The sequence below is a fragment of the Loxodonta africana genome, chromosome 12 (assembly GCF_030014295.1).
Source record: "Loxodonta africana isolate mLoxAfr1 chromosome 12, mLoxAfr1.hap2, whole genome shotgun sequence".
In the NCBI taxonomy this organism is placed as follows: domain Eukaryota; kingdom Metazoa; phylum Chordata; class Mammalia; order Proboscidea; family Elephantidae; genus Loxodonta; species Loxodonta africana.
In genome coordinates, this window is record NC_087353.1 from 7,461,238 (window position 1) to 7,485,142 (window position 23,905).

Consider the following 23,905-nt stretch of genomic DNA (forward strand, 5'->3'; position numbering starts at 1 on the left):
GGCTACACTTTAGCGCCTTCCCCTAATGGTAGCACAATTTCTGCTACTAAAATCCCTGATTGCTGATTTAGGTTATACTTCTATTAATCAGTGGTTGTCCATTAAACAACTTTTTATCCACACGTTTTTGAAAAAAAAAATTGGAGTTTTATTATTTTCTCCTGCCAGCCAAATGTTCACATTTATTCATTTTTCTGATATAAAGTTACTTTTGCATCAATATATTTTTAACCTCTATTGAAAAAAGATATTCCAAAAGAAAAAGCCCAGTCATTTTGATATAAGTTAAAAAAAAACGTGAAACCTGTTTTTAGGATTAATAGTTCTTTCTGAAGTATTTCACATACGTGCTTAAGGAATCTAAAACAAATGTACAGACTTACTGTGTGAAGGGGACACCAGAGCAGACGGCGAAACAGGGTCATTACGTCTGAGGTGGAACAGAAGTAGGTTCACGCTCATGAACCGCTCGGCAGGGAAAAGCAACTGGACCATAAACACCTTGCAATTTTGCAGAAGGTAAATACTGTTTATTTAAGAGTTTCAAAATGCAGCTCTCTTAGAGAATGGTTACGTCAAAAACTCCACCAGTCATGGCTGAAAATCCATCAAAGAATATTACAGAACACAAAATGGCACACAGAGTTGCTATCCTTTTATGTTTCTACCAATTTCCTGTGTGCACAATATGGACCCCTCTACCCTCTAACCGGAAACCCTGGTGGCGTAGTGGTTAAGTGTTACGGCTGCTAACCAAAGGGTCGGCAGTTTGTTTGGTGACCCTCTAACCACCTGTCTTATCTAGACAAACTCATGGTGGTGACAGTCACATGCTTACTGACCCCGTACGGTCTTTCTCACTTAATTTACCAATGTAGGTCCAAAACCAATTGAGAACAGTGATAGACGAATTCTCAGCAGCTTTGCAGCAGTGATCACAGGCCAGGGATGGGATAAGTTCAGGGAACATATTTAAGATATTCAAAGAAAATGTGAGCCACAGATTTAACATCTAGATAAACTGACTCTGAAGCGTAAACCAAAAAACCCGTTGCCATCAAGTCGGTTCTGACTCACAGCGACCCTAAAGGACAGAGCAGAACTGCCCAATAGGGTTTCCAAGGTGCAGCTGGTGGATTTGAACTGCCAACTTTTTGGTTAGCAGCCAAACTCTTAGCCACTGTACCACCAGGGCTCCCCTTAAGTGTAAAGGCCATGAAAAATTTCATGATCGTGTACAAACACAGGACATACCGAGGAATCTGCTAAAGAATGGGCTCAGGAAAACCAAAATAACTACAGAGGTGGAGACCAAAAGATTGGTGTGGAGCAGACACAGGTGTCCCCTGCTTTCTGAAAGTAGTGCATTCCTATGAAATCGTCCGTAAGCCAAAACGGCATAAGCGAAGAAGCAAATAACCACTAATTCATACGGGGAAATTTTTTTAGCATTCCCAGGCCCCCAAAAATAACCTACCAAACCACATCAAATAACACATAAAACCCTTACCAACTCTCATAGGCTTTTCTGATACTGTAGGACACACCTTGCTACTGGATGCACAAAATAAACAGAGATAAAGCACAAGACGCTCAGGGACACAGTTCAGAGCTATGGAGGCTGGATGCCGAGATGCTGAGAGTAGTTCCTAGGGAAGGAGCTTGGCAATGCCACTCTCGCTGCTCAGAATGCGTGATGCCTCTTTAATGCCTAGCTGCAAAACAAACGCGGAGCACTACTGCTTTTTTTGGTAAAAGTGGAAATTCTCCTCGGATTTCTTTCAGCTGGCGAGAACAGGTACTAACGTAGGTCTTCTGTAAAACCAAAGTGGCGTCAAGTGAACTTGCAAACTTGTGAAAAGTGGGGGATACCTGTAATAGGTATTTATTGGTAGACTACGTGATGACAATAAGGGAGGCGGTTTAACGTAACAGTTACACGCTGCTCTGACAAGGATCAAAAATAAAGTAGAGGGGATGATGAGAGTACACGTAAGGTAGAACAAGGTTATCTACTGCCATGTTAACCGCGGGTAAAAGGATACTACTTCAGTTAGATGTTGGAGGAAAAGGAGGGGAGGGGAAAGAGATGACTAGCTAACTGCTATATTATACATTACATATTATAAGGAGTTGGCAGTCAGTATTCAGAAAAGAAGAAACTAAGGATACAATATAAAGTTATTATCATAAAGGTAAAAATAAGAGAAAAAATACTTCCTTAATACCAAGAGAGAGAAAAAGCAAATAAAATAGGACACAAGGTAATAGGTTATTGTGCGTATGTGTAAAAGATACACATATAGATAGACAAGTACAGGTATAAATATATTTGTGTACATACATATAAAACATTAACTTAAGAGAACTGGGGCTAAAAAGAACAATAAATGGGCATGGCCTTGGCTCACCTATTAAATGGAAAAGATTTCTGGATTGGCTTACAAAGAAAATTCAAACACCATACTGTATACAAGTAAACCAAAACCAACCAAACCCATTCTGTGGAGTTGATTCTGACTCATAGCAACCCTACTGGACAGAGTAGAACTGCTCCATAGAGTTTCCAAGGAGTGGCTGGTGGATTCAAATGGCCGACCTTCTGGTTAGCAGCCAAACCCTTAACCAGGGCCCCAGTATACAAAATACACACCTATAAAATATACATCTATAAAAAGATGGGCGAATATATTTTTAGAATTTATGGGAGCCAGGGAAAGCAATTGTCACAAGAAACTTTATAGCATTAAATACCTATAATAGTAAAACATAAATAATAATGAATTAAACATATAATTCAAAAGCTACAAAAAAGAATAAGTAAACCAAAACATAGGAATGAATTATTAAAGACAAAAGCAGAAACTAATAAGTATAAAAAGATTATAACTAAAAAGTAAATCCAAAAGCTACTAGCATCTGGGGAGGAAAAAATCAATAAGATAAACAAACCACAACATAGCTTACCAGAAAGAGAGAGAGAAAAAGTACAAATATATAAGGTTAAAAGTGACAAGCAGGAAATTACAAATGCAAACAGGAAATAAAAAAAAAACATAGACTACTTTATAAAATTCTGTGCATATAAATTTGAAGTAGATGAAACTGATATTTTAAAAGTACAAATGTAATGCTATTACAATAAAAAGTTTTTTTCCATAAAGCTAGACAAGTTAAAGTTCATTTAAGAACAAGCAGCAATAACAACCAGAAAAAAATGTGAAAAAGAAGAGCAATCTAGCCCTACCTGATATTAAAACACATTATAAAGCCTCTACGTTTAAAACAGTATGCTAGCAGCACATAAAATAGCATTCTAACGTAACAGAGGAAACCCTGGTGGGGCAGAGGTTAAGAGCTACAGCTGCTAACCACAAGGTCTGCAGTTCAAATCCACCAGGCGCTCCTTGGAAGCTGTATGGGACAGTTCTACTCTGTCCTACAGGGTCCCTATGAATCGGAATTGACTCGGGGGCAGTGGGGAATGTCACAGAGTAGAAAATGCAGAAGTTGTCTTGACTGCATATGGAAATTTAGTAGGCGATAAAGGTGACGTCTCAAAACAGTGGGGAGAAGGACTTTGTACTAAGTGTTATTTCAGTAACTGGACAGCCACTGTAAAAAGACACAGATTTGCTTATCATGTCCTACCCCAGGATGAATTCCAAACCGACTGGAAATTTTCTTTGTTACTGAGGCATAATTCATACACAGTAAAATGTATATGTCTTTAAATACACTTTAATGAATTTTGACAAAAGTTTTCACCATGAACACACACCCCCATCAAGGAATGTTTCCATTCCTCAGGAAGTTGCCTCAGGTTCCTTTCCAGCCAATCCCAGCCCCTCCCCCACCAAGCTGTTAAATCAACCTTCCTGAAGGGACTAAAACTTAATCCCACCAGCAAGCTAACAAGCCAGCCTGCCACCATTTCACATACATATTCTGACAGAAGACAGCAGATCCCCAAGCCGGAGATACAGATGGGTTACCACCCACAGCGAGACCCAGCAGCCAAAGGAATCCCTAGCAACATGTCCCTATGCTCCAGTTCCCAAAGGGTAATGCAATGAGGCCAGATGTTTACCAGCACTGCAGTAGGCTGTACCACTGGAAAAGAACCCTGAACTCAAGGGACTCTAAGGTGCGCCTGACCCAAGCCGTGATATTTTCAATCGCATCATATGCATGTGAAAGCTGGACAATGAATAAGGAAGACCGAAGAAGAATTGACGCCTTTGAGTTGTGGTGTTGGCGAAGACTATTGAATATACCATGGACCTCCAAAAGAACGAACAAATCTGTCTTGGAGGAAGTACAGTCAGAATGCTCCTGAGAAGCAGGGATGCCTAGACTACATCTCACATACTTTGGACAAGTTGTCAGGTGGGACCGGTCCCTAGAGAAGGACATAATACTTGGTAAAGTAGAAGCTCAGCAAAAAAGAGGAAGACCCGCAATGAGATGGACTGACACAGCGGCTGCGACAATGGGCTCAAACACAGCAATGGTTGTAAGACGGCGCAGGACAAGACAGTGTCTCGTTCTCTTGCACGTCGGGTCACTATGAATCGGAACTGATGTGACAGCACCTAAAAACACCTCAAGCTTTTATGAGGCTGCTGGTACATCTGCAAGTCGTCCTCTCAAGGAGAGATTACTCATTTCCCTGGAATGTAAGCAAATACCCAGCAAAGGGCCAGGGGCAAGAGAGGGGAGGGACACTAGGTTTATTACCATGGAATGTAAGCCAATGTCTCTGGGAAGAGAAAGGAAATGTCTTTATTTTTACAGTTCTAGGCTGTCTCCACAGGGCGCCGGTGGCGGTGGCGCAGTGGTGAAAGCACTTGGCTACTAACCAAAAGGTTGGCTATTCGAGCCTACGAGCTCCTCCGGGGCAGAAAGGTGTGGCAGTCGGCCTCTGTTAACATTCACAACTTTGGGAACTCTGTAGGGCAGTTCTACTCTGTCCTTAGGGTTGCCAGGAGTCAAAACTGACTCCAACACAGCAGGTTCGGTTTAACGAGTTCAGGATGTCTCCGTAAGGGAGGCATCTCTGGATTTCTCTGGGGGGATATACAGTATCTGTAGCTTCCAAGGCATGTTTGTTATTCAAACATGTCCTCTGCACACAAGGCAGGAATTCAAGATACTCATGGAAAGTTGCCTCCAAACCAGAGCAACCAGCTTTGATTTCTATCACCATAGATAAGTTCTGACTGCTCTTAAACGTCATATAAATGGGATTTTAAAGTACATATTCTTTTGTGGCTGACTTCTTCCACTCAACACAATGTTTTTAAGACTCATTCATTTAGGTTTGTGTATTAGTAGTTGACTCTTTCATTACTGGGTAATTAAATTATAAGGATATATCGATTTTTTTCTATTGAGGACACATATCAGGGCTATTTCCAATTTTTGATTAGTATGAATAAAGCTGCTGTGAACACTGTTATAAAAGTCTGTTTGTGAACATATGCACTTATTCTCAACACCACTTTTCGCAAGTGGTTACAACACTCGCTCGCACTCCCAGCAGAAAGGCAGAGAAGCCGCAGGTGCTCCACTCCCTCATTAACACCTGGTCCTCCGTCTTTTCAGTGTAGCCACACTAGTGGGTGAGAAGTAGTATTTCACTGTGGCCTTAATGTGCATTTCTCAGGCGACTAATAATATTAAACTGTTTGTTTGGTTTACTGGCCATTTGCATGTTTTTGAGAAGCGTTTGTTCAAATCTTTTGCACAACTGCTTGTATTATTTAGTGGTAGAAATGCTAGGGAAAAAAATCCTTTGTCAATGTTTATCAGTCTGTGCTTAATCGGGATGCAGAAACAATACCAATTACTTTAACTGAAAGAATTAAAAAGAAAAAATTATAAATACACACAAAAATTGTTAACCACTTAAGTGAAACGTCAAAAAGACAACATTAAATTATTCCAGAGGGAAAGCAACTGCAGAAAGCAGTTATCACCCTCAGGACTGGGAGAGCGAAGGAAAAAGACTTGGATCTGTGGTGCCGAAATCTCAGTTTATGAGGAAGGAGTGTTACTCAGCTGGTGCTGGAGTCAATCTGGGTCTGGGATCCAGACTCCTAGGGCATAAAAAAAAACAAAAACCAAACCAGTTGCCATCAATTCCGACTCACAGCGGCCCTAGAGGGTAGAGAGAGAGAAGTCAACTGCTGCTGAAGGGACACCAGGAGGCTACCTCTGCGTATGTTGGAAAAAACAGCAAAGTAGATTCAGTGGCTGCTATGGGAGGGAGCTGCCGTTTGCTGGAGTGAAGAAATGTCCCTGACAGGATATTTCTGACACTGACAGGAATAAAAAAGCCAACAGGAAGGAGCAACTCCCTTCTTCCTGCGGCCTTGCAGGCTCCCGTCAGCACCCCCTACCGGCAGAGCCTAGCAGGGAAGCAGCTGGGAAAGGAGAAGTATGGTTTGTAGAATCCCAGCCCCACCATCACAAAGAATAGTCTATAAGGGTAGGTTTGGAACTAAGAGACAACAGCATAATGACTAGCACAGTCTATATATGCAATGTAGTATTTTCTCAATCTTTGGCATGCCTATTAATTTTCTTTGTGATTAAAAAAAAAACAACCTTTTACAGATAATTTTAGACTTGCAGAAGAGTTGCAGAAGCAGTACAGAGTTCCCAAATTCACCCAGTTTCACCTACCATCTTACATAACCGCAGAACAATTATCAAAACTCAGAAATTAACACTGACAGAATACTATTAACTAAATTACAGATTTTATTTGTATTTCACCCGTTTTTCCGCTAATTTTCTTTTTCTGTTCTGGGATCCAATCCACAATCTGAGATTGTATTTAGTTGACACAATTCCATGGTCTTCTCTGATCTGCGAGGGTTCCTTGGGCTTCTCTCATCTTTCATGACCTTGACAATTTTGCAGGGTACTGCTGAGTTATTTTGTACAATGTCCTTCATTCTGGGTTTGTCTGGTGTTTTCTCATGGTTAGATTCAGGTTTTACGTTTTCGGGAAGAGTGCCACAGAGACGATGTGCCAACAGGACATGCTAACTATGTCTTATGACCGGTGATGTTAACCGTGAGCGCTTGGTTAAGATGGTGTCTGACAGGTTTCTCACTTGTGAAGTGATTAGTTTTCCTTTGTAATTAATACATATTTTGGAGGAGACTTTGCAAATATCCTGTTTCTCCCTGAACTTTCGCATAATAATTTCAGCAGCCGTCAATGGATCTCGGCTGTAGCGATTATTATTGTGATGTTCTAATGGTGATTTTCTATTTCCCTTGTTGCTTCTACATTTATTAATTGAATTCTTCTATGAGGAAAAAATTGTTCCTTATTCCTCGTTTATTTCCGTATTTAGTTATTTAGTTATATCACTATAGACTCATGGTTATTTATTTTATTTTTTGGGTTATAATACAAAACTTTAGTTATATCATTATAGGCTCATGGTTATTTATCTTATTCTTTGGGTTATAATACAAAACTATTGTTATTTATTTTGTCCCTCAAATCATTGCAACTTTGGCTACTGGAGCTCTTTCAGGTTGCTTCCTTTGCCCTTTCGACATGCCCCATTCTTTTCCTTCTTTCTTCCTTTAAATCATTTCCTATTTTCTGGCACCACAGAATACTCTGGGCTTATCTTGTATTTTCCCTTCCTGGCTGTGGAATCAACCACTTCAAGGAACCCTGCTTCCTCAGAAACCAAGACCTTGCTGCTAGGTCTGCTCACTGCTTCTGGGGTGTCACTGCTTTTAGGGCTCTCAGTGGACAGAGCAAGGAAATACACGTATATCTGTGTACATATTTATGTATATGTAACTAACCCATGTACACGCATCTACCTACCTACCTACCTACCTGTATATATATTTAAAATAGCAACAACAACCTGAATTCATACTGATACCTCTGACATCAATCCAGGACCACAGGGTTCATTCTCGCATTATCCCCTTCCTTATTCATAACTTCCTTTCCCAACAGTAAGAAAAACCTGCCTCTCATTGTCTGTATTTTACTCACTTATATTTGTTTAACCCTAATATATATATATATATATATTTCCCAAATTGCTAACTCATACCCCTAGGTGAAAAAATTTTTTTGTTTGTCTTTGTCTTGAGCCTTACAGTATCCAGTCAAAACACTGTTTTCCACAGTTACTTATTAAGCGAGGTCAGCTCTTTTCTTCTATGCCCACTTCAGTGGCTGTGTGATTCATCTGTAAAACAATTAGGTCCATCTGTCACAGCCTGTATTCCATTTTGTGTCAGCTTCCACCACCAACACCCGTGTTGATCTTTAAAAAAAATTTACATACAGTAAAATTCACTCTTTGTGGTGTACACAGTACTGTGGGTTTTCACAAATGCGTAGTGTCATGAATCTAATGCTATGGTTCCGTACAGAACGGATCCATCGCAGCAAAACTGCCGCCTGCGACTGCCTTTAATCAGCTCTTCCTCCCCCAGTCCTGGCAACCATTCATCTGTTTTCCATCCCAACAGTTCTGCCTTTTCCAGAAGGTTGTATAAATGGAATCATACAATATCTAGTCTTCTGCGTTCAGTTTCTTTCATTTAGCAAAATGTATTGAAGAATCACCCATGCTGTTGTGTGAATCAATAGTTTGTTTCTTCCCATTCACTGGCTGAAGTACATCTGGCTTATATCTAAGTTCTGGCAATTACTGAAGAAAGTTGCTGTTAACATTCACATACAGGCTTTGTGTGTACATAAATTTTCATTTATCTTGGACAATGTGTAGGCGTGGGATTGCTGGGCTATATGGTAGGTGTATGTTTAACTTCATAAAAAACCGCCAAACTATTTTCCAAAGTGTGTGTCCCGTTTTGCACTCCTATCAAGAGTATGTGAGAATACCTTCCAGTGGCACCTGGGACTGTCCTCACCAGCACCCGGAAATGTCAGATTGAAAAAAATAAACAAATTAACCATCGTGATAGGTGTGTGGTAGTTCAGTGGTAGGATTCTTCCTCCCGTGCAGGAGATCCAGTTTCCACTCCTGGCTACCACACCTCAGGCGCAGTCACCACCCATCCCTCCGTCAGTGGGGGCTTGCTTGCTGCCGTGATGCTGAAGAGGTTTGAGCGGAGCTTCCAGACTGAAATGGACGAGGAAGAAAGGACCAGTGATCTACTTCTGAAAAAACTTCTGGATCACAATGGTCCAATCTGCAACCCATCATGGAGACGGCCCAGGAACAGGCAGTGTTCCGTTCTGTTTTACACGGGGTCGCTATGAATCCAGCTATTACAATAGATTGTAATGGGTGTAATAGGTATCTTATCTGAACAGGTAACTGAATTGCACTGTTCAAAAGACTCTCCTTTCTACCCTAATCTGCCTTAACACCTTTGTTAAAAATCAACTGACCTTGTAACTATGAATCCTTGTGTAAAATCTCTCTTCTATTCCACTGATTTGTCTATCCTTACCTTAATACCATACTGTCTTGATTATTACCAATGAAAGAAAAGCAACGTAAACCCACAATGAGGTAACACTTTAGGATGTAGAACAATAGGAACCCTTACATCTACTCGTAGAAGAGAAAACTGACACGACCATTTTGGAAAACAGTTTGGCATTACCTATTATGTCGAATCCGCCGGGTGCTCCTTGGAAACTCTACAGGGCAGTTCTACTCTGTCCTCAAGGGTCGCTATGAGTTGGAATCAACTCGACGGCAGTGGGTTTGGTTTTTTTTTTTTTTTTTTTTGGTATTATGTTGGATATATAATACTCTATGGCCCAACTATTTCAATCCTAGGCATATATCCAACTAAAGTGGGTACACAGGTCAACAAAGAGATCGATACAAGAATTTTCATAGCAACATTACTGTAAAATTCCCAAACTAAAAACAAGCCACACATCCATTCTCAACAGAATGAACAAATACATTGCAATTATTCAGTAAATGGAATACTCACGGGTGAATCTCCCAAACATGAAGCTGAGCAGAAGTGACCGCATGTAAAAGAATCCATAATGTATGATTCCTTTCATATGAAGCTCAAAAGTCAGACAAAACTAAACTATAGTGTTTAGGAACACATCTTAAAGGTAGTTAAGTATAAAGAAAAACAAGGAACGGGGTGGGCGCAGTGATCTTTTGGGATGCCGGCAGTGCTTTCTTTCTTGACTATGTTTGGTTCCTTGGTAATTCCTTTGTGACACATTAATAAATTCTCTTGTGGACTTTTGCTGTATGTGTCACACTTCACCAAAAAAAGGGGGAAAAAAGAGAAAATACATATACCTAGGAATCTGAGATATTGAGAATTTTAAGACTCATTTTATGACCATCCCACAAATAAGATAGGAGAGAGCTTTAAGCCAAAAAATCAATATATGAAATGGAAAACTAACAAAATAAATAAAAAGAAGACCTTAAAAACAGATGACGGTACAAGGTCAAAGGCAGCTTATGCATATAAATGAGCTAGAAGGATGAACTGAAGATGACCAAAGTACAGGAAGACAGCGCTAACCAATCTCAGAGGAAAGGGATAAAGTTAGGATTCAAGGCTCTAGGAATGTGGTTTAGCACATTTTTTTACATAAAGAACTGGTAGAAAATAAGTACACAGCTTTCATCTAAAAAACACTGTACAGCAGACACAGTACCACCCCTAATGAACAGCCTTAATTACCTGGATTGAAAAAGGGTTGATTTGCTCTCAAGGCCTGCATTATGAAAAATGTCTACAGCCAGCATAAAACAAATAGTAATTTAATTTTATCTGAAAAGAGGAATTCAGGCGCTTGCTTCTGGAAGATAAACAAATCAATAATCATAAACCAGGTTTATTTCAATAGATTAATCTTTGGTTTAGAGTTAGAATTTTTCTAACTATATGAATGTGCTTATATATTCGCCTGGACAGCAGACACTTCTGGAGATCATAACTGTGTTCAGACACTATGCAGGAAAACAATGAGACACAAAGATGAATTGGGAAAATTCCTTTCTCTGTAGGAATGTTTAGCTCATGCAAGTTACATTTAGATAAGCAATTAAAACGTGTTAAACCCGATGACAGAAGTGTTCTTAGGGTAATCTGGGAACCAAGAAAGAGAGAGAGGTTAAAGATACAAAAGTTTTTAAGGAGGGTGCATATGTACCTAAATCCATAGGTAACAAAGAGGAATTTGAAGATCACTGCTAATGAGCTGAATTCTTATTATAAATTTAGACTATTTCTGTTATAACTCTTTTGTGTGAGGAAAACTGAATCTAAACTGGTATATAACAAAAGAGAAACCTGCTTACTCACAGAAGCTGAAAAACCTAGGCCCAACTTGACTGAGCGTTCAAACAATGTCAAAAGGGTGAAATCTTTCAGCTCAGCTACCTCTGGGCTGGCCATACTCTCCATAGTGCCCATCAAGTGACTCCTAGCAGTTCAGGTTCTCAGCATCACAGCGCTCAGTAAATGGAAGGAAGAATGTACCTCCCTAATAGTTCAAACAGAAGTCCAAATTGATGCTCACTGGTCCCAACTGGCCTGAACCAACCACTGCACCAGAGAGATGGAATATACTGATTGGTTTAGCTCAAGTTATCTGCTTCAAGCCTGTCAATGGAGACAGCCTCAGAAGAAGCAGGTCCAATGGAAGTGGGGTGGCAGGGGGATGGTCCCCACAAAGAGAAACTGTGGTACTGCAGATACAAAAATGGAGAGAGGAGGCTAAACTGCAACAAGTATCCACTACCCAAAACATCGGCTACTGTTTAATTTTAAATATCCATTCCTTCCCTATCCCTACTAATGACTCATTAACAGGCATAGGGAAGGAATGCATGAAACAAAGTGAACAGATGCTTAAGGACCAAATATATAATTAAAATTATAGATAATACAACTCAAGAAACCTTAATTAGTATATATTAATCCAAATCAGGACACACAATGCAAACTGTGACCATTCTAGTATTTTGTAAATGAACTACTCTTTATCTTTTCAATGAATAATTTTTCTATGAATGTGAACTGACGGGGAAATACAATTTCTTTAAAAAAGATTCTTTTAAGACCCACTCTTACACTAACAAACAAAGAAATAAAATCACAGTAAGATTTTTTTTCCCTACCAAACTGTTAAAGATCAAAAACAGTTAAAGTAATGATAAAATCAGGGAAGACTGGAGAAGAATTAATGCCTGTGAACTATGACGTTGGCAAAGAATATTAAATATACTATGGACTGCCAGAAGAACAAACAAAACCGTCCTGAAGGAAATACAGCTAGGATGCTCCTTAGAAGCGAGACAGCAAGACTCCGTCTCACGTACTTTGGACATGTTATCAGTAGGGACCAGTCCCTGGGGAACGACATCATGCTTGGTAAGGCAGACGGTCAGTGAAAAAGAGGAAGATCCTCAAAAAGATGGACTGACACAGTGCCTGCAACAATGGGCTCGAGCATAGCAACAATTGTGAGGATAGCGCAGGACCGGGCAGTGTTTCGTTCTGCTGTACAGAGGCACCTAACCACAACAGTAGCCCATAAACACCTTGTGCATATTAGAAAAAGAAGTCCCCTCCACACAAGCACATGGCACAGTGAGCAGACGGCATCTTTCTATGGACAAAAACGTACCCCTTCCTCTGTGCAGACGTAGCCTACACCAGGGCACACAGCTGCGTTTCATCAGCCAGCATTCCCTCCTGTAACCAGCTACCCTTGTGCTACAAATCTTGCACACACACACACAGCATCTCGGGTGAAGCATGACGATTTTGGTACACCACTGCTGAGAGTATAAACTGGTACAAAATCCTGGAGGGCAATTTTTCCAATACTAAAATTTTAAATACACAATTCTACTTCTAGGGATTCAGACTGCATAAATATTCACACAATTATGCAAAGAGATACACATAGATGATCAGTACAAGGCTGTCTGAAATCGTGAAAACTAGGAAATAACCAAAATGCTATCAGTAGAAGCTTGGGTAACTAAATTATGCTGTATCAATACAATAAAACACTGTCATTATAAAGACTGAGGAAGTCAACATCTACTAATGTGAAAAGATATTCAAGACATAACAAGTGGGGGAAGAAAAGGATGACCTACATGGTCAGGTGAACAAACACTAGTGATAGAAGCATAAATCGGTACAACCTCATTAGAAGGTAATTCTGCATAGTCTAGGGAAGTTAGAGATATGAACACCCTGTGACTCGGCAACTCCACGCCCAGCCCGGAGAATTCTGTGCACACCGGTACACGAAGCTACGCATTAAAACATTACTGTAGTGAATGGAACCTCATTCTTTCAGTTGCCAAGGCCGAAAACCTACTGTCGTCCTTGACTCCTCCGTTTCACTGTATCCCAGACATTCAATCTGTCAGCAGGTCCCATCAGCTCCACCTTCAATACACTGCCAGAATGTGAACACTTTTCGTCATCCCATTATCACCATCATTCTCGAGGCCACAATCACTTCTCACTTGGATTATCATAATAGCCTCTTGAGAACTAGTCTACCAGTCCTGCCTTTGTCTTTCCAAAGTCTGTTTTTAACACAATAGTCAAAATGATCCTAACCCAGATCCTATTAAAACATTAATATGAACATACCATTCCTCTGCTCAAAGCCTCCTACTCCCCAACTCGTTCTGATTGAAAGGCCAGGTCCCTACTAATACCCACAAAGCCCTGCGTGATTCCCCTCTTCCTGCCCTCGCCCTTACTCACTTCCTGCCAGCCATACTGGATTCCTCACTGTGATTTAAATTTGCCAGGCACATTCCTGACTTGAGGGCTTTGCATTTGTTCCTTTAGCCTGGGAGGTTCTTCTCTCAAACGTCTATAGGGTTAGCTCTCTCAGTGCCCAACGTCTGAATTCAACAGAGGTCTTCTCAGTGAGGCTACTTAGATTATCACACACTACCACACTACCCTCTTGTAAACATGTATCCCTCATACCTGCTTCCTTCCTCCACAGCACCTGGATTATCACACACTACCACACCACCCTCCTGTAAACATGTATCCCTCATACCTGCTTCTTTCCTCCACAGCACCTGGATTATCACACACTACCACACCACCCTCCTGTAAACATGTATCCCACACCTGCTTCTTTCCTCCACAGCACCTGGATTATCACACACTACTTTTACCACACCACCCTCCTGTAAACATGTATACCTCATACCTGCTTCCTTCCTCCACAGCACCTGGATTATCACACACTACCACGCCACCCTCCTGTAAACATGGATCCCACACCTGCTTCTTTCCTCCACAGCACTTATTATCCTGAACAATCCACATATGTAACTTGTTTTGCTCCTTGTCTGTCTCTCACTAGAATGCTGTGTCTTAGCATGAAGAATACCTAATAAATGCACAATAAATTCTGTAGAGTGAACAGATAGAACGTTATTTGTAATAGTAACACTGGAAACATATCTACCTCAAAGGGTGTCTTGCTCCTGAAGAGATTTCATCCACATACCAAAGAACTGAAGTTAGGATTCAGGCCTGTAACATTTCCAAGGAAACCCTTTGGGGGGACAGGAATAAGCTGTCTCCTTCCCTTTTTTTTTTTAAACAGAGAAAAAAAAAATTCTTTTTTTCCCTTGCTCTTAACCTGTGGCACGTTTGGCTCCTTGTGTAGGAAAAAATTCCATCAGTTCTCATTCCCAAAGTTAGGCAGGCACTGGGGCAAGGATGGCCAACACACTACTCTCTATTGTGAGGAGATTAAGATAAAAAATCTGTTTCTTATCCAGAATACCTCATGTGTGCACTTAGGATAAAGTTAATAAAGATGAATATTTAAAGCCAAACAGTAAGGTTCTGAGAATGTGTCTGATGGCTTCAGATCTCTCGGAGAAGCAGGAAGTAAGGGTGTCTTGTAAGAGACCAGACGTTAGAGGAGAGTGAAGACGAACAGTCCTCATGGAGAGAAGCTGAGCACGCTGATCGAGGAAACACAGACTCGCTGGACAGTGTTCAGTTTATCTGGCACAGAGCAGATGGTCAATAACACTGGTTTACTGAATGAATGAGTCAAAGAGTAAAAGTAAAAAGGGAACGAGTAACAGAGCAAGCAAGGGCGAGTGCGCAAATGAACGAAGGAGTTAATGACCTGGCAAAGAGGTGACTGACTGCATGAGTTTGTAACGGTCCCACTGTGCTCTCTGCTGGGATTCCTCTGTCCTTGCATCTCCTAGCTGCTCATGTGTGGCTTTATTTGGGTTCAGAATTTGCCATATAAGTGTATTAAAAAAAAAAAGTTGCATATTCATCAACTGACCGAAGTTTAGGTATTCTACTGGAAGGTTAAGGTATTGGCGAGAGCATTATTGAAACAATAAATCATGGAACACAAGCTCAGTCGAAACAGACGCAAAAAAGAGATGATGGATAGAAGGGGAAAAAAAGGGCAACAGGCTAGGTGCCAACCAGATAACCTGCGAGGAGAGGAGATTATTATGTTTAAAGACTGGGGAGCTGAATTCATAATGTGGGAAGAGGAACTACACCATGGGAATGGGTGGCTGAGAGAAGAAGTAAATGACTAGAAATGAAGAGGTCAAGAACAGAGAGGACAGGGTGTTGTGAGTCACACAAACGGACGTTGGAATCATTCCGAACAGCGGCAGGATTTGGACTGCTGAGAAGACTGGGATTCCTTGTAGACTTTGCTATCTGGGTGAGACAAAGTGACTAAGCAGTTGGTTATGTGGGCAGAATAGGATCCGAAGTGAGAAAGAACTTCCACTTTTCATGTTTTATACTGCAGAATTACATGATTGTTTTGCTGTTATTGTTGGCTTATAATGAACACATATTACTTCATAAGTGACAAAAAATGCAAATCTGAGGAGAGACGGTATTAAAACAAAGTCAGAGACCCAACCAAAAAAACCAAACCCACTGCTGTCGAGTCAATCCCGACTCATAGCAACCCTATAGGACAGGGTAGAGCTGCCCCATAGAGTTTCCAAGGAGCGCCTGGCGGATTTGAACTGCCGACCTCTTGGTTAGCAGTTGTAGCACTAACCACTACGACACCAGGGTTTCAGTCTACAATCCAAATGAAAGCATTAGTTGAAAAAGCAGTAACAGCAAATACTGCCTGAAACATTTAAGTGCTGAGTCCGACAACGAAACTAACTTTCTAGATCACTTACGTTTTTATTTTTCAATCACTAAAGAAAAAACACAAAGAAGGCCATCTTGGTCTTCACTGCAACCTGTAACAGCACTGTAAGAATCCTAAGGGGAAAACACTAAAACGACAACCGCGTTATTCATTTAACTAAATAAATGGATACAGGACAGTCACCTCAGTTAGGACTGGTTCTAGGAAGCACAGTTCTTACTTCAAGGGCCATATAGATCCTATGAATTATCTGCCCTTCATGTGGATGAGAGACCATTTTCATATTCTCATAAAGGAACCAAAAATACAACTTCTTTTATCTTGTCTCCTTGGGGGACACACAGTTTTATAAAAACTCTTTACAGAATTCAACCATCATGGGGTAACTTGAGAATCACTAGATTTGAGGATAATTTTCATGGAGTCTCTAATTTATGACGGCCTCCATTGCTATGACCACTGGGGACTAAACAAAAACAAAGCTTAACATATTAAAATTTTGATAGAAAATAGACTATTTAAAGGAAAAATAGTGAGACAAAAAGATTTACTAAACTAAATGTAAGGGAAAAAAAAAAACCTAGAAGCATTGCTAAAAAAGTGGTGTAGTGGTTAAGTGCTTAGCTGCTAACTGAAAGGCTGGCAGTTCAAACCCACCAGCTGCTCCACAGGAGAAGGCTGTGGCAGTCTCTTCTGTTAAGATTACAGCCTTGAAACCCTAGGGGGCAATTCTACTCTGTCCTATAGGGTCGCTATGAGTCAGAACTGACTCAATGGCAAGGGGGTTCAAACATGACATAAAAATATTTGACTATAAATTCCTCTATTAAATTTTAGCTTCATAGAAGGTCAACTAGTAAATTCTTCGTACATCATCCAACCTAAAATGGTGACTTTAGGACTCTCCAAATTTAATAGGGGACAGTGGAAGGAAATCTAGATTCCAAACATTTCTAGATATAGTCAACCAATTTTAAATTTAAATGATTTGCTACGAAAAATTATAACAAAAAAATAACCTAGAAAATTCATAACTGTGCAAGATTAATGATCTCGTCTAATACTAAAAGCAATTACAAATAAGTAATTATAGTTCTTAAAGTTACAGTCGTCAATACATAATGCCACAATATACATTTAACAAATATTGCACGTTACCTTCACTATAATGTGAAACATAAAATTAATTTCTGCTTCAAATATTGCAAAAACCAAGCTCTGGTCTAAAGCTACTAAACTTCGGTCAGTTGATGAATATGCAACTGTCAGATAAAAATATGATAAAACCCATTATTAGATCCATGCCACTCCAGGTCTTCAGTACCGTCCTAATCCTCCAAACTCTCGAAGAGCGCTTGGGGCAGAGATGGCTAGTATCACGTGACAGCCACCTACCCTGCCTCTGGGTTAACGCAACCTCTAATTTTTATCTGGACACGTGGCTAAGCGGAAGAAAAACCATCATATCTTCGTGCATATAATGTGAGCCTTCTACTTTCCTTTCCAAGCACTATTGCCAGCCCCCAACCGCCTCCCCCTCACCCAGGTATTTTCATAAGCATGCTATGCTAATTTTTTTTACCACAACATGTAAAAATACTTAGCATAGTGCTTATGAAAATACTGGGGCGGGTCGGGGGAGGAGGAGGTGGGTTGGTAAAAAAACACAGAATGCAAGCTGGTGTTACCTGCATAAAAAATACATTCCCCAGCCTCCACTGCAGCTTGTGCTCCAGGCAATAAGGTGTGAGTAGACGTGATATCTGCAGCTTTTGGATTGTGCCCGTAAGGAGCAAGGGAACTTCTGCCCTACCAACTAAAATGCACGTGTGGCAACCAAGCACCTGGACCCTGCACAGGCGGCTACACACTGGGGATGTCAGAGTAACAGGAGAGGCGGTTACTAGGTTCCCTTACATTTTATGGAGCAAAATCACCGTACCAACTCAGGCTTTTGAGAGAGAAAAATACATTTCCTGTCTTGTGTGAGCCACGCTTATTGCAAGTTTCTGATATATGCCACCCAACCTGTATCCTTTAATTTCCTCAGGTTCCTCGGCTATAATGTGAGGTTAGCAATAATGATACCCATCTCACAGACTATTGTGAAGATTAAAAATTTTAAATAAAAAGAAAGCTGCATCTGCATAGATATTAGGCAATTTACTAAGCTCATTCTCTAGCTAAATAACTTATTTCCTCACACCAACCTCTGTGCGGGCAGCTCTCAGCAAAATTACAAGTCATGCAGCTTTGCAGTGACTTGAAAAACAGATAAAACCATAAACGTTAGGCTGGTAAATGACGTGGATCTGTTTAGCTGTCACTCACATGTTGTGATTGATGTTATACTGATTCTCTCTTTCGAGTTTCTGACTACAGGATTCACATCTTTTCCAGCCATCTTCTGTTTTAATCCAACTCCATCCAGGAGATCTCCAGTCCTGGCCCAAAAATGGCATAGTTCTCCTATAAAAAAAAGTTAATTTATGTTAAAAGCATACATATAATTAACCAAAGTTTCTTTTCATTTATTCATTAATCTTAAAGAATAAAGTCCCTAATTAATAGTTAAGTGTCTGCTTAACTTACAATCGGCTACACAGTGATGATAAAATAGTGAAAATAACATAGTACCTCAGTTGTCCTGTAGGAAACCCTGGTGGCATAGTGGTTAAGAGCTACGTCTGCTAACCAAAAAAGCTGGCAGTTTGAATCCACCAGGAAACCTTGGAAACCCTATGGGGCAGTGCTACTCTGTCCTACAGGGTCGCTACGAGTTGGAATCGACTCTACAGCAATGGGTTTTTCGGTTTAGTTGTACTGAGGCACTAAGACAGGGGTCAGTCCCTGGGTTAGGAACACTGGGCTTATGGACAACTCCTGCTGGCCCTTTAATGTTACGTAAATTTGCCCTCACTTTGAAATGAATGAACCAAGCCCTACTTGCAAAAAATTCTTCATCGCAATCACCTTCATCTGCTGCTCATGCAGCTTTTAAATCACGGAAAAGCCCTTGAGCCTTTTCTTGCACGAAAAAAAAAAACCCAGTGCCTGACCTATAGCGACCCTAAAGTAAGGCTAAAGAACCCTATATACCTGTTCTGACTCACAGTGAGGAACAGATCCCGTTTGCACTAGGGACTGCCCGTCTAAACCAAAAATTACACCTGTCATGAAAAGTCCACCAGAAGTAACAGCTTATGTCTGAAGAACGAGTAGAAGTCGGGGGGGTAGGGAGGAACAGGGGATACTATTCCCAAAAGAGTAAACCCTCTCCCAGAAGTTAGAAGAAACGTGACATGAAATGTATTCAGCAACTGTAAGCAGTTCAACTTGGCTGAAGCTTAGAATATACGAGAGGGAGTGGGGAGTGGCTGGAAGGAAGAATGGAGAAGTAATTCAGGTCTAGATGAAGTCAAAGACGCTGCTGGACTTCATTCTGCGGGCAATGAGGGGGCGGTAAAGGGGTTTAGGTGAGGAATTTGATTAGATTTGAGATCTACAAAGAATGGATAGGTGGTGGGCGGGTGGGACCTGGAGAAAAGAATAAATAGGACTGAAGGTTACTGAACATTGGCCTTAAAAAGATCAGAAAGTATGGAAGAGCCTAGAAATATTTAGGAAGTAGAATCAAACGGCACTTGAAGACTGACGGGCTGTGTGAGGGAGAAATCAAAGAAGACACCCAGAGTTTGATTTTCGGCACTTGGGACAGAGATAAGAAATATTGATGGACCAGCAAGTTTCTGCCAGAGCGTGCGAAGGTAAGGGAAATGTTCATCTCTGTTTTGGACATGCAGTACATTGATATGCCTGTGGGACGAACTAGAAAAGACAGCCAATTAACTCTGAAGATAGGTACTACACTAAACACCAGTTATAAAAATTATGACTCTGCTTTAATATCATAGTCTGAGAAGCTTTGAAAGAACACTAATGCTTAGCCCCCTCCCAGACCAATTAAATGAATATTTAGGGGTGGGACGTAAGTGTATTTTTGTTTTTTAAACTCTACAGGTAATTCACATCCACAGTTACGGCTAAGACCACCTTAAATGTCCACATCACTGATTCAGAGTGTCAACTCCCAGATAACTTACACTGAATAAACAGATGTGTTTTACTGGTAACAAAAGTCATTACATTTACCAGTTTTCACACATGTGACTACAGAACTTCTGTTCTTTAGTCCTTCCAGATAGATCTGTGAGTTTTATATTCAAACTTTTAATAGAGTTCTTGAGTTTTGTGTGACCCATATTTTTATTCTTCCTCTAAAATATGTAACTTAAATGAACATATTACACGTGTATCTTTTCTTCCATACCAGACTTGATATAAATGTAACATAGGTGTGTAGATAGGGATTCTGAATGGAAATGGCTTCATATTGAGACTATAACTCTGCATAAAGACTTCATGAATCCAAACCTAGGTCATACCCCTGTGCACACCCAATTATATAGTGAAAATAAAAATTATTTTGGTGAAAAAAAGTCACCTCCCCAGAAAAGCCTTCCCTGATTACCCTGTCCAAAGAGCTCTCTCCCTCTTCTGTACCCCACCCCCAACAGTCTCATCTTGTTTTTTCAGAGTAATAAGAAGTTCTCATTTGTTTACTGTCTGTTTTCCTCCAAGACAATGAAATGTCTTGTTCAGCTCTGTTTTTCAAAAACCTTGAAAAATACCAAGCACACAATAGGGCCTCAATAAATATTTATTGAACAAATGAATGATTTATGTGAATTCATGGCTCAGAAGATAGAGTTGGATGGAGAGAAAGATATTTGGACAGTAATCAAAGTTACAGGAATGATATCACACACATAGAGTTTGTCAAGTTGTAAGAGAAGAGAACACAGGAAAAAACCCTAAGCCTCACCAACATTTAAGAGAAGAGTAGATGAAGACGAGCCAAGAACGACAACTGCAAAGGAAGAGCCAGAGAGGTAGGGGTGTACAGGAAGTTAAGAGAAGAAGGCATTTTCAGAAAGAAATGATCCCCAGAGGGGAAAATGTTTTCAAGAAGTATGGCAACAACTGAAAGCATACAGTGAATTTAGGTACAGAAAAGTAGCTGGTGATGCAAAAATAATTTTCAGCATAGTAATGTGTTATAGTAGTCTCATGTTTAAAGTCGACTTGGGTATTTCATTAATGTTGAATATTTACACCATAGAGACTACATGAACAATGAAAAACCCGGGTATTAAAATAGCCAGAATATTAAAAAAAAAAAAAACTACTGATCACCCTAAAATGCAAAAAGCACCACCCACATCCAGTTAATTCACAGGATTGGTAAGACTATCTACAATAGCACACATCCGATTTTCTGATTTTCATTAAGGCTGAGGTTTAGGCCAGAGAAAAGTCCTAGAAAAGAGGGCAAGCAAGGACCATGGTGCTTGCATGGCAACTCTAGTCTCATAAAACATGGACAACAGAAAACTGGCCGTTAGGACCATCTCTGACGATTGCCAGAACATCTCTCAATATCATACTGAAACTGTGGATTCAGAATTCTGTCTTTAAAATAAAATCAAACGGCAACCCTGCAAAATACTGCTGATAGACCAAATACAAGATTACTTCAATGACAAACATTTTAGCACTGACTAAATGTATTATTAAACTATGTGTCCCTGGCCTCAACTCTGTGTATAATCAACCTTAGGAACAGAAATACAAACAAAAACAAACACCAACAAAAAAACACACACAAGAAATACACAACCGTGCACACGCACATGAGCACATACACAATCTTGTGATATGTGTATTGAACGAGTGGTCAAGAGAGAATAAAAGAAATTCAAAGAAATTAGGAATGGTGGGTGAAAGTATGAAGGTGGGAAGGCAGGTGATACATCTGAGAAAAATAAGCCAGATAGGTTGGCTGGAATGGACACATATTACGGGAAGTCTGGTAAGTGGGAAAGGTAACTGGGAGCCAGATCATGGAGGACTCTGAATATCAAAGGTGTCTGGACTTTATTCTTTAAGTACTTAAATGTATTTGAGCAATGTAGGCAATGGGAGCCGAGTGTTGTTTTGAGAATACTAATTTGCCAGGGTCAGTAGAACTGACTGAATGGATAAATGGACGCAGAAAGAACAACTAATTGCGCAAGAGAAACATGTTGCTGACAGACCACATCGAGATGACTGCCCCATGCACATCCCTGTACCCTCAGCAAGCAAGCTATTTTAGAACTCGATGACACACAAACATCATATTTATCTGTTTAGACACTACACCTATTCAGCATTTAGTACACTTATCTTCACGCCTCACAAGCAATCCCTAGAACATGTACCAAAAGTTTCCACTGTACAGTTAGAATCCAGTTTGGTGTTACCACTAAGACAAGCAATTTTTGTCTCAGTCACCAAAACTCTACATACAGTTCATTCCGACTTTAACAATTTTGCTTGTATTTCTACGGGTGGGAAGGAGTGAAGTAGCAGCTAATAGACGGTGTAAATAACAAACAGTCATTTCCGAGGTTTTCACTTTCGACACAGAGGTAAACATTTGTTTCTCTGTAGATGTGTCTTTCCACAGATCTCTCATGTTATGCTCTTTGGATCACAACAAAGTTTTAAAGTACACTAAAACCTGTGGAAGCCGGAACCTGTGGAAGGAAGAAACCTCTCAGAGAAGGAAAACGCAAATATTTTCCATTAGAACTAACAGCAGAGAAGTGGTAAGACTGCACCCTGTCAGAGGTGGGAAAACTTTCGAGACCTGGGAAAATAGGGCACTCCTGTCGAGTTCCGGCTCTCACAGGTTTCGCTGTATAATTTATACAGTTCGGGAACTAAAGCACAGACTGTGGAAGCAGGTTTATTTAAAAAAAAAAAAAAAGTAATAAAAAATCATCGGGGGGGGAACTTGCAATTTAAAAGGCCTACATCTCAAATTTTCAAAAATAATCCCAATCTGAGGCACCTAATTTTGTGAATCAGAAAACAATGTTATTAAACTTTTGGAATGATGACAACCCATTACTTTGTATGGGAATTTATTTATCTGTCCTGCTAAGAGATCTGAACTTCTAGGGTTTTATATTTATTTTAATTAAAATTACCTTTGTTTTGAGAATTTCTGAACACAAAAATAAAGCCTAGAAATTACTCCTGAATATTATTAAATGTGTAAGAGCAACTACACAAACGGCAGATGTCTACTCTGTTCTAAAATAATTTGTATAATTTACAGTTTTTAAGGACATCATGCTTGGTAAAGTAGAGGGTCAGCAAAAGAGAGGAAGACCCTCAATGAGATGGACTGACACGGTGGCTGCAACACTGGGCTCAAGCATGACAACGATTGTGAGGATGGCGCAGGGCCAGGCAGTGTCTCGTTCTGTTGTACATAGGTTGCTATGAGTCAGAACTGACTCGATAGCACCTGACAACAACAAGCATATTTTATGCCAACTGACATCAGAGAACATACATGAGGCCATATTATCTAAAATCTTCTCTTAATCTCAATGTAATACGGCAGGACATGGTGGTGAGGCACTACAGCAGAACAGGACTTCATGAAGTTAATTTGCCAGTGGGAACTCCTGGCACGAGAGAATCAGAACTAACCAAGAAACTCCTTTCCTTCAACAAGCATAACCTTAACTAACCCATTGCCGTCGAGTTGATTCCAACCTACAGCGACCCTACAGGACAGAGCAGAACTGCCCCATAGGGTTTCTAAGAAGC

The 23,905-nt window shown here is 40.3% G+C and overlaps 1 protein-coding gene across 2 annotated transcripts in view; it reads right to left on the reverse strand.

The window, feature by feature from the left end:
- Positions 1 to 23,905, reverse strand: part of FBXO25 (F-box protein 25) — a 78,877-nt gene that overhangs the window by 52,062 nt on the left and 2,910 nt on the right. For both annotated transcript variants that reach the window (XM_064294982.1, XM_003411861.4), the window contains exon 2: positions 18,509 to 18,646. In XM_064294982.1, the coding sequence (XP_064151052.1) occupies positions 18,509 to 18,639 (131 nt within the window). In that variant the 5' untranslated portion in view covers positions 18,640 to 18,646. The remainder of the gene's footprint in view (positions 1 to 18,508; positions 18,647 to 23,905) is intronic.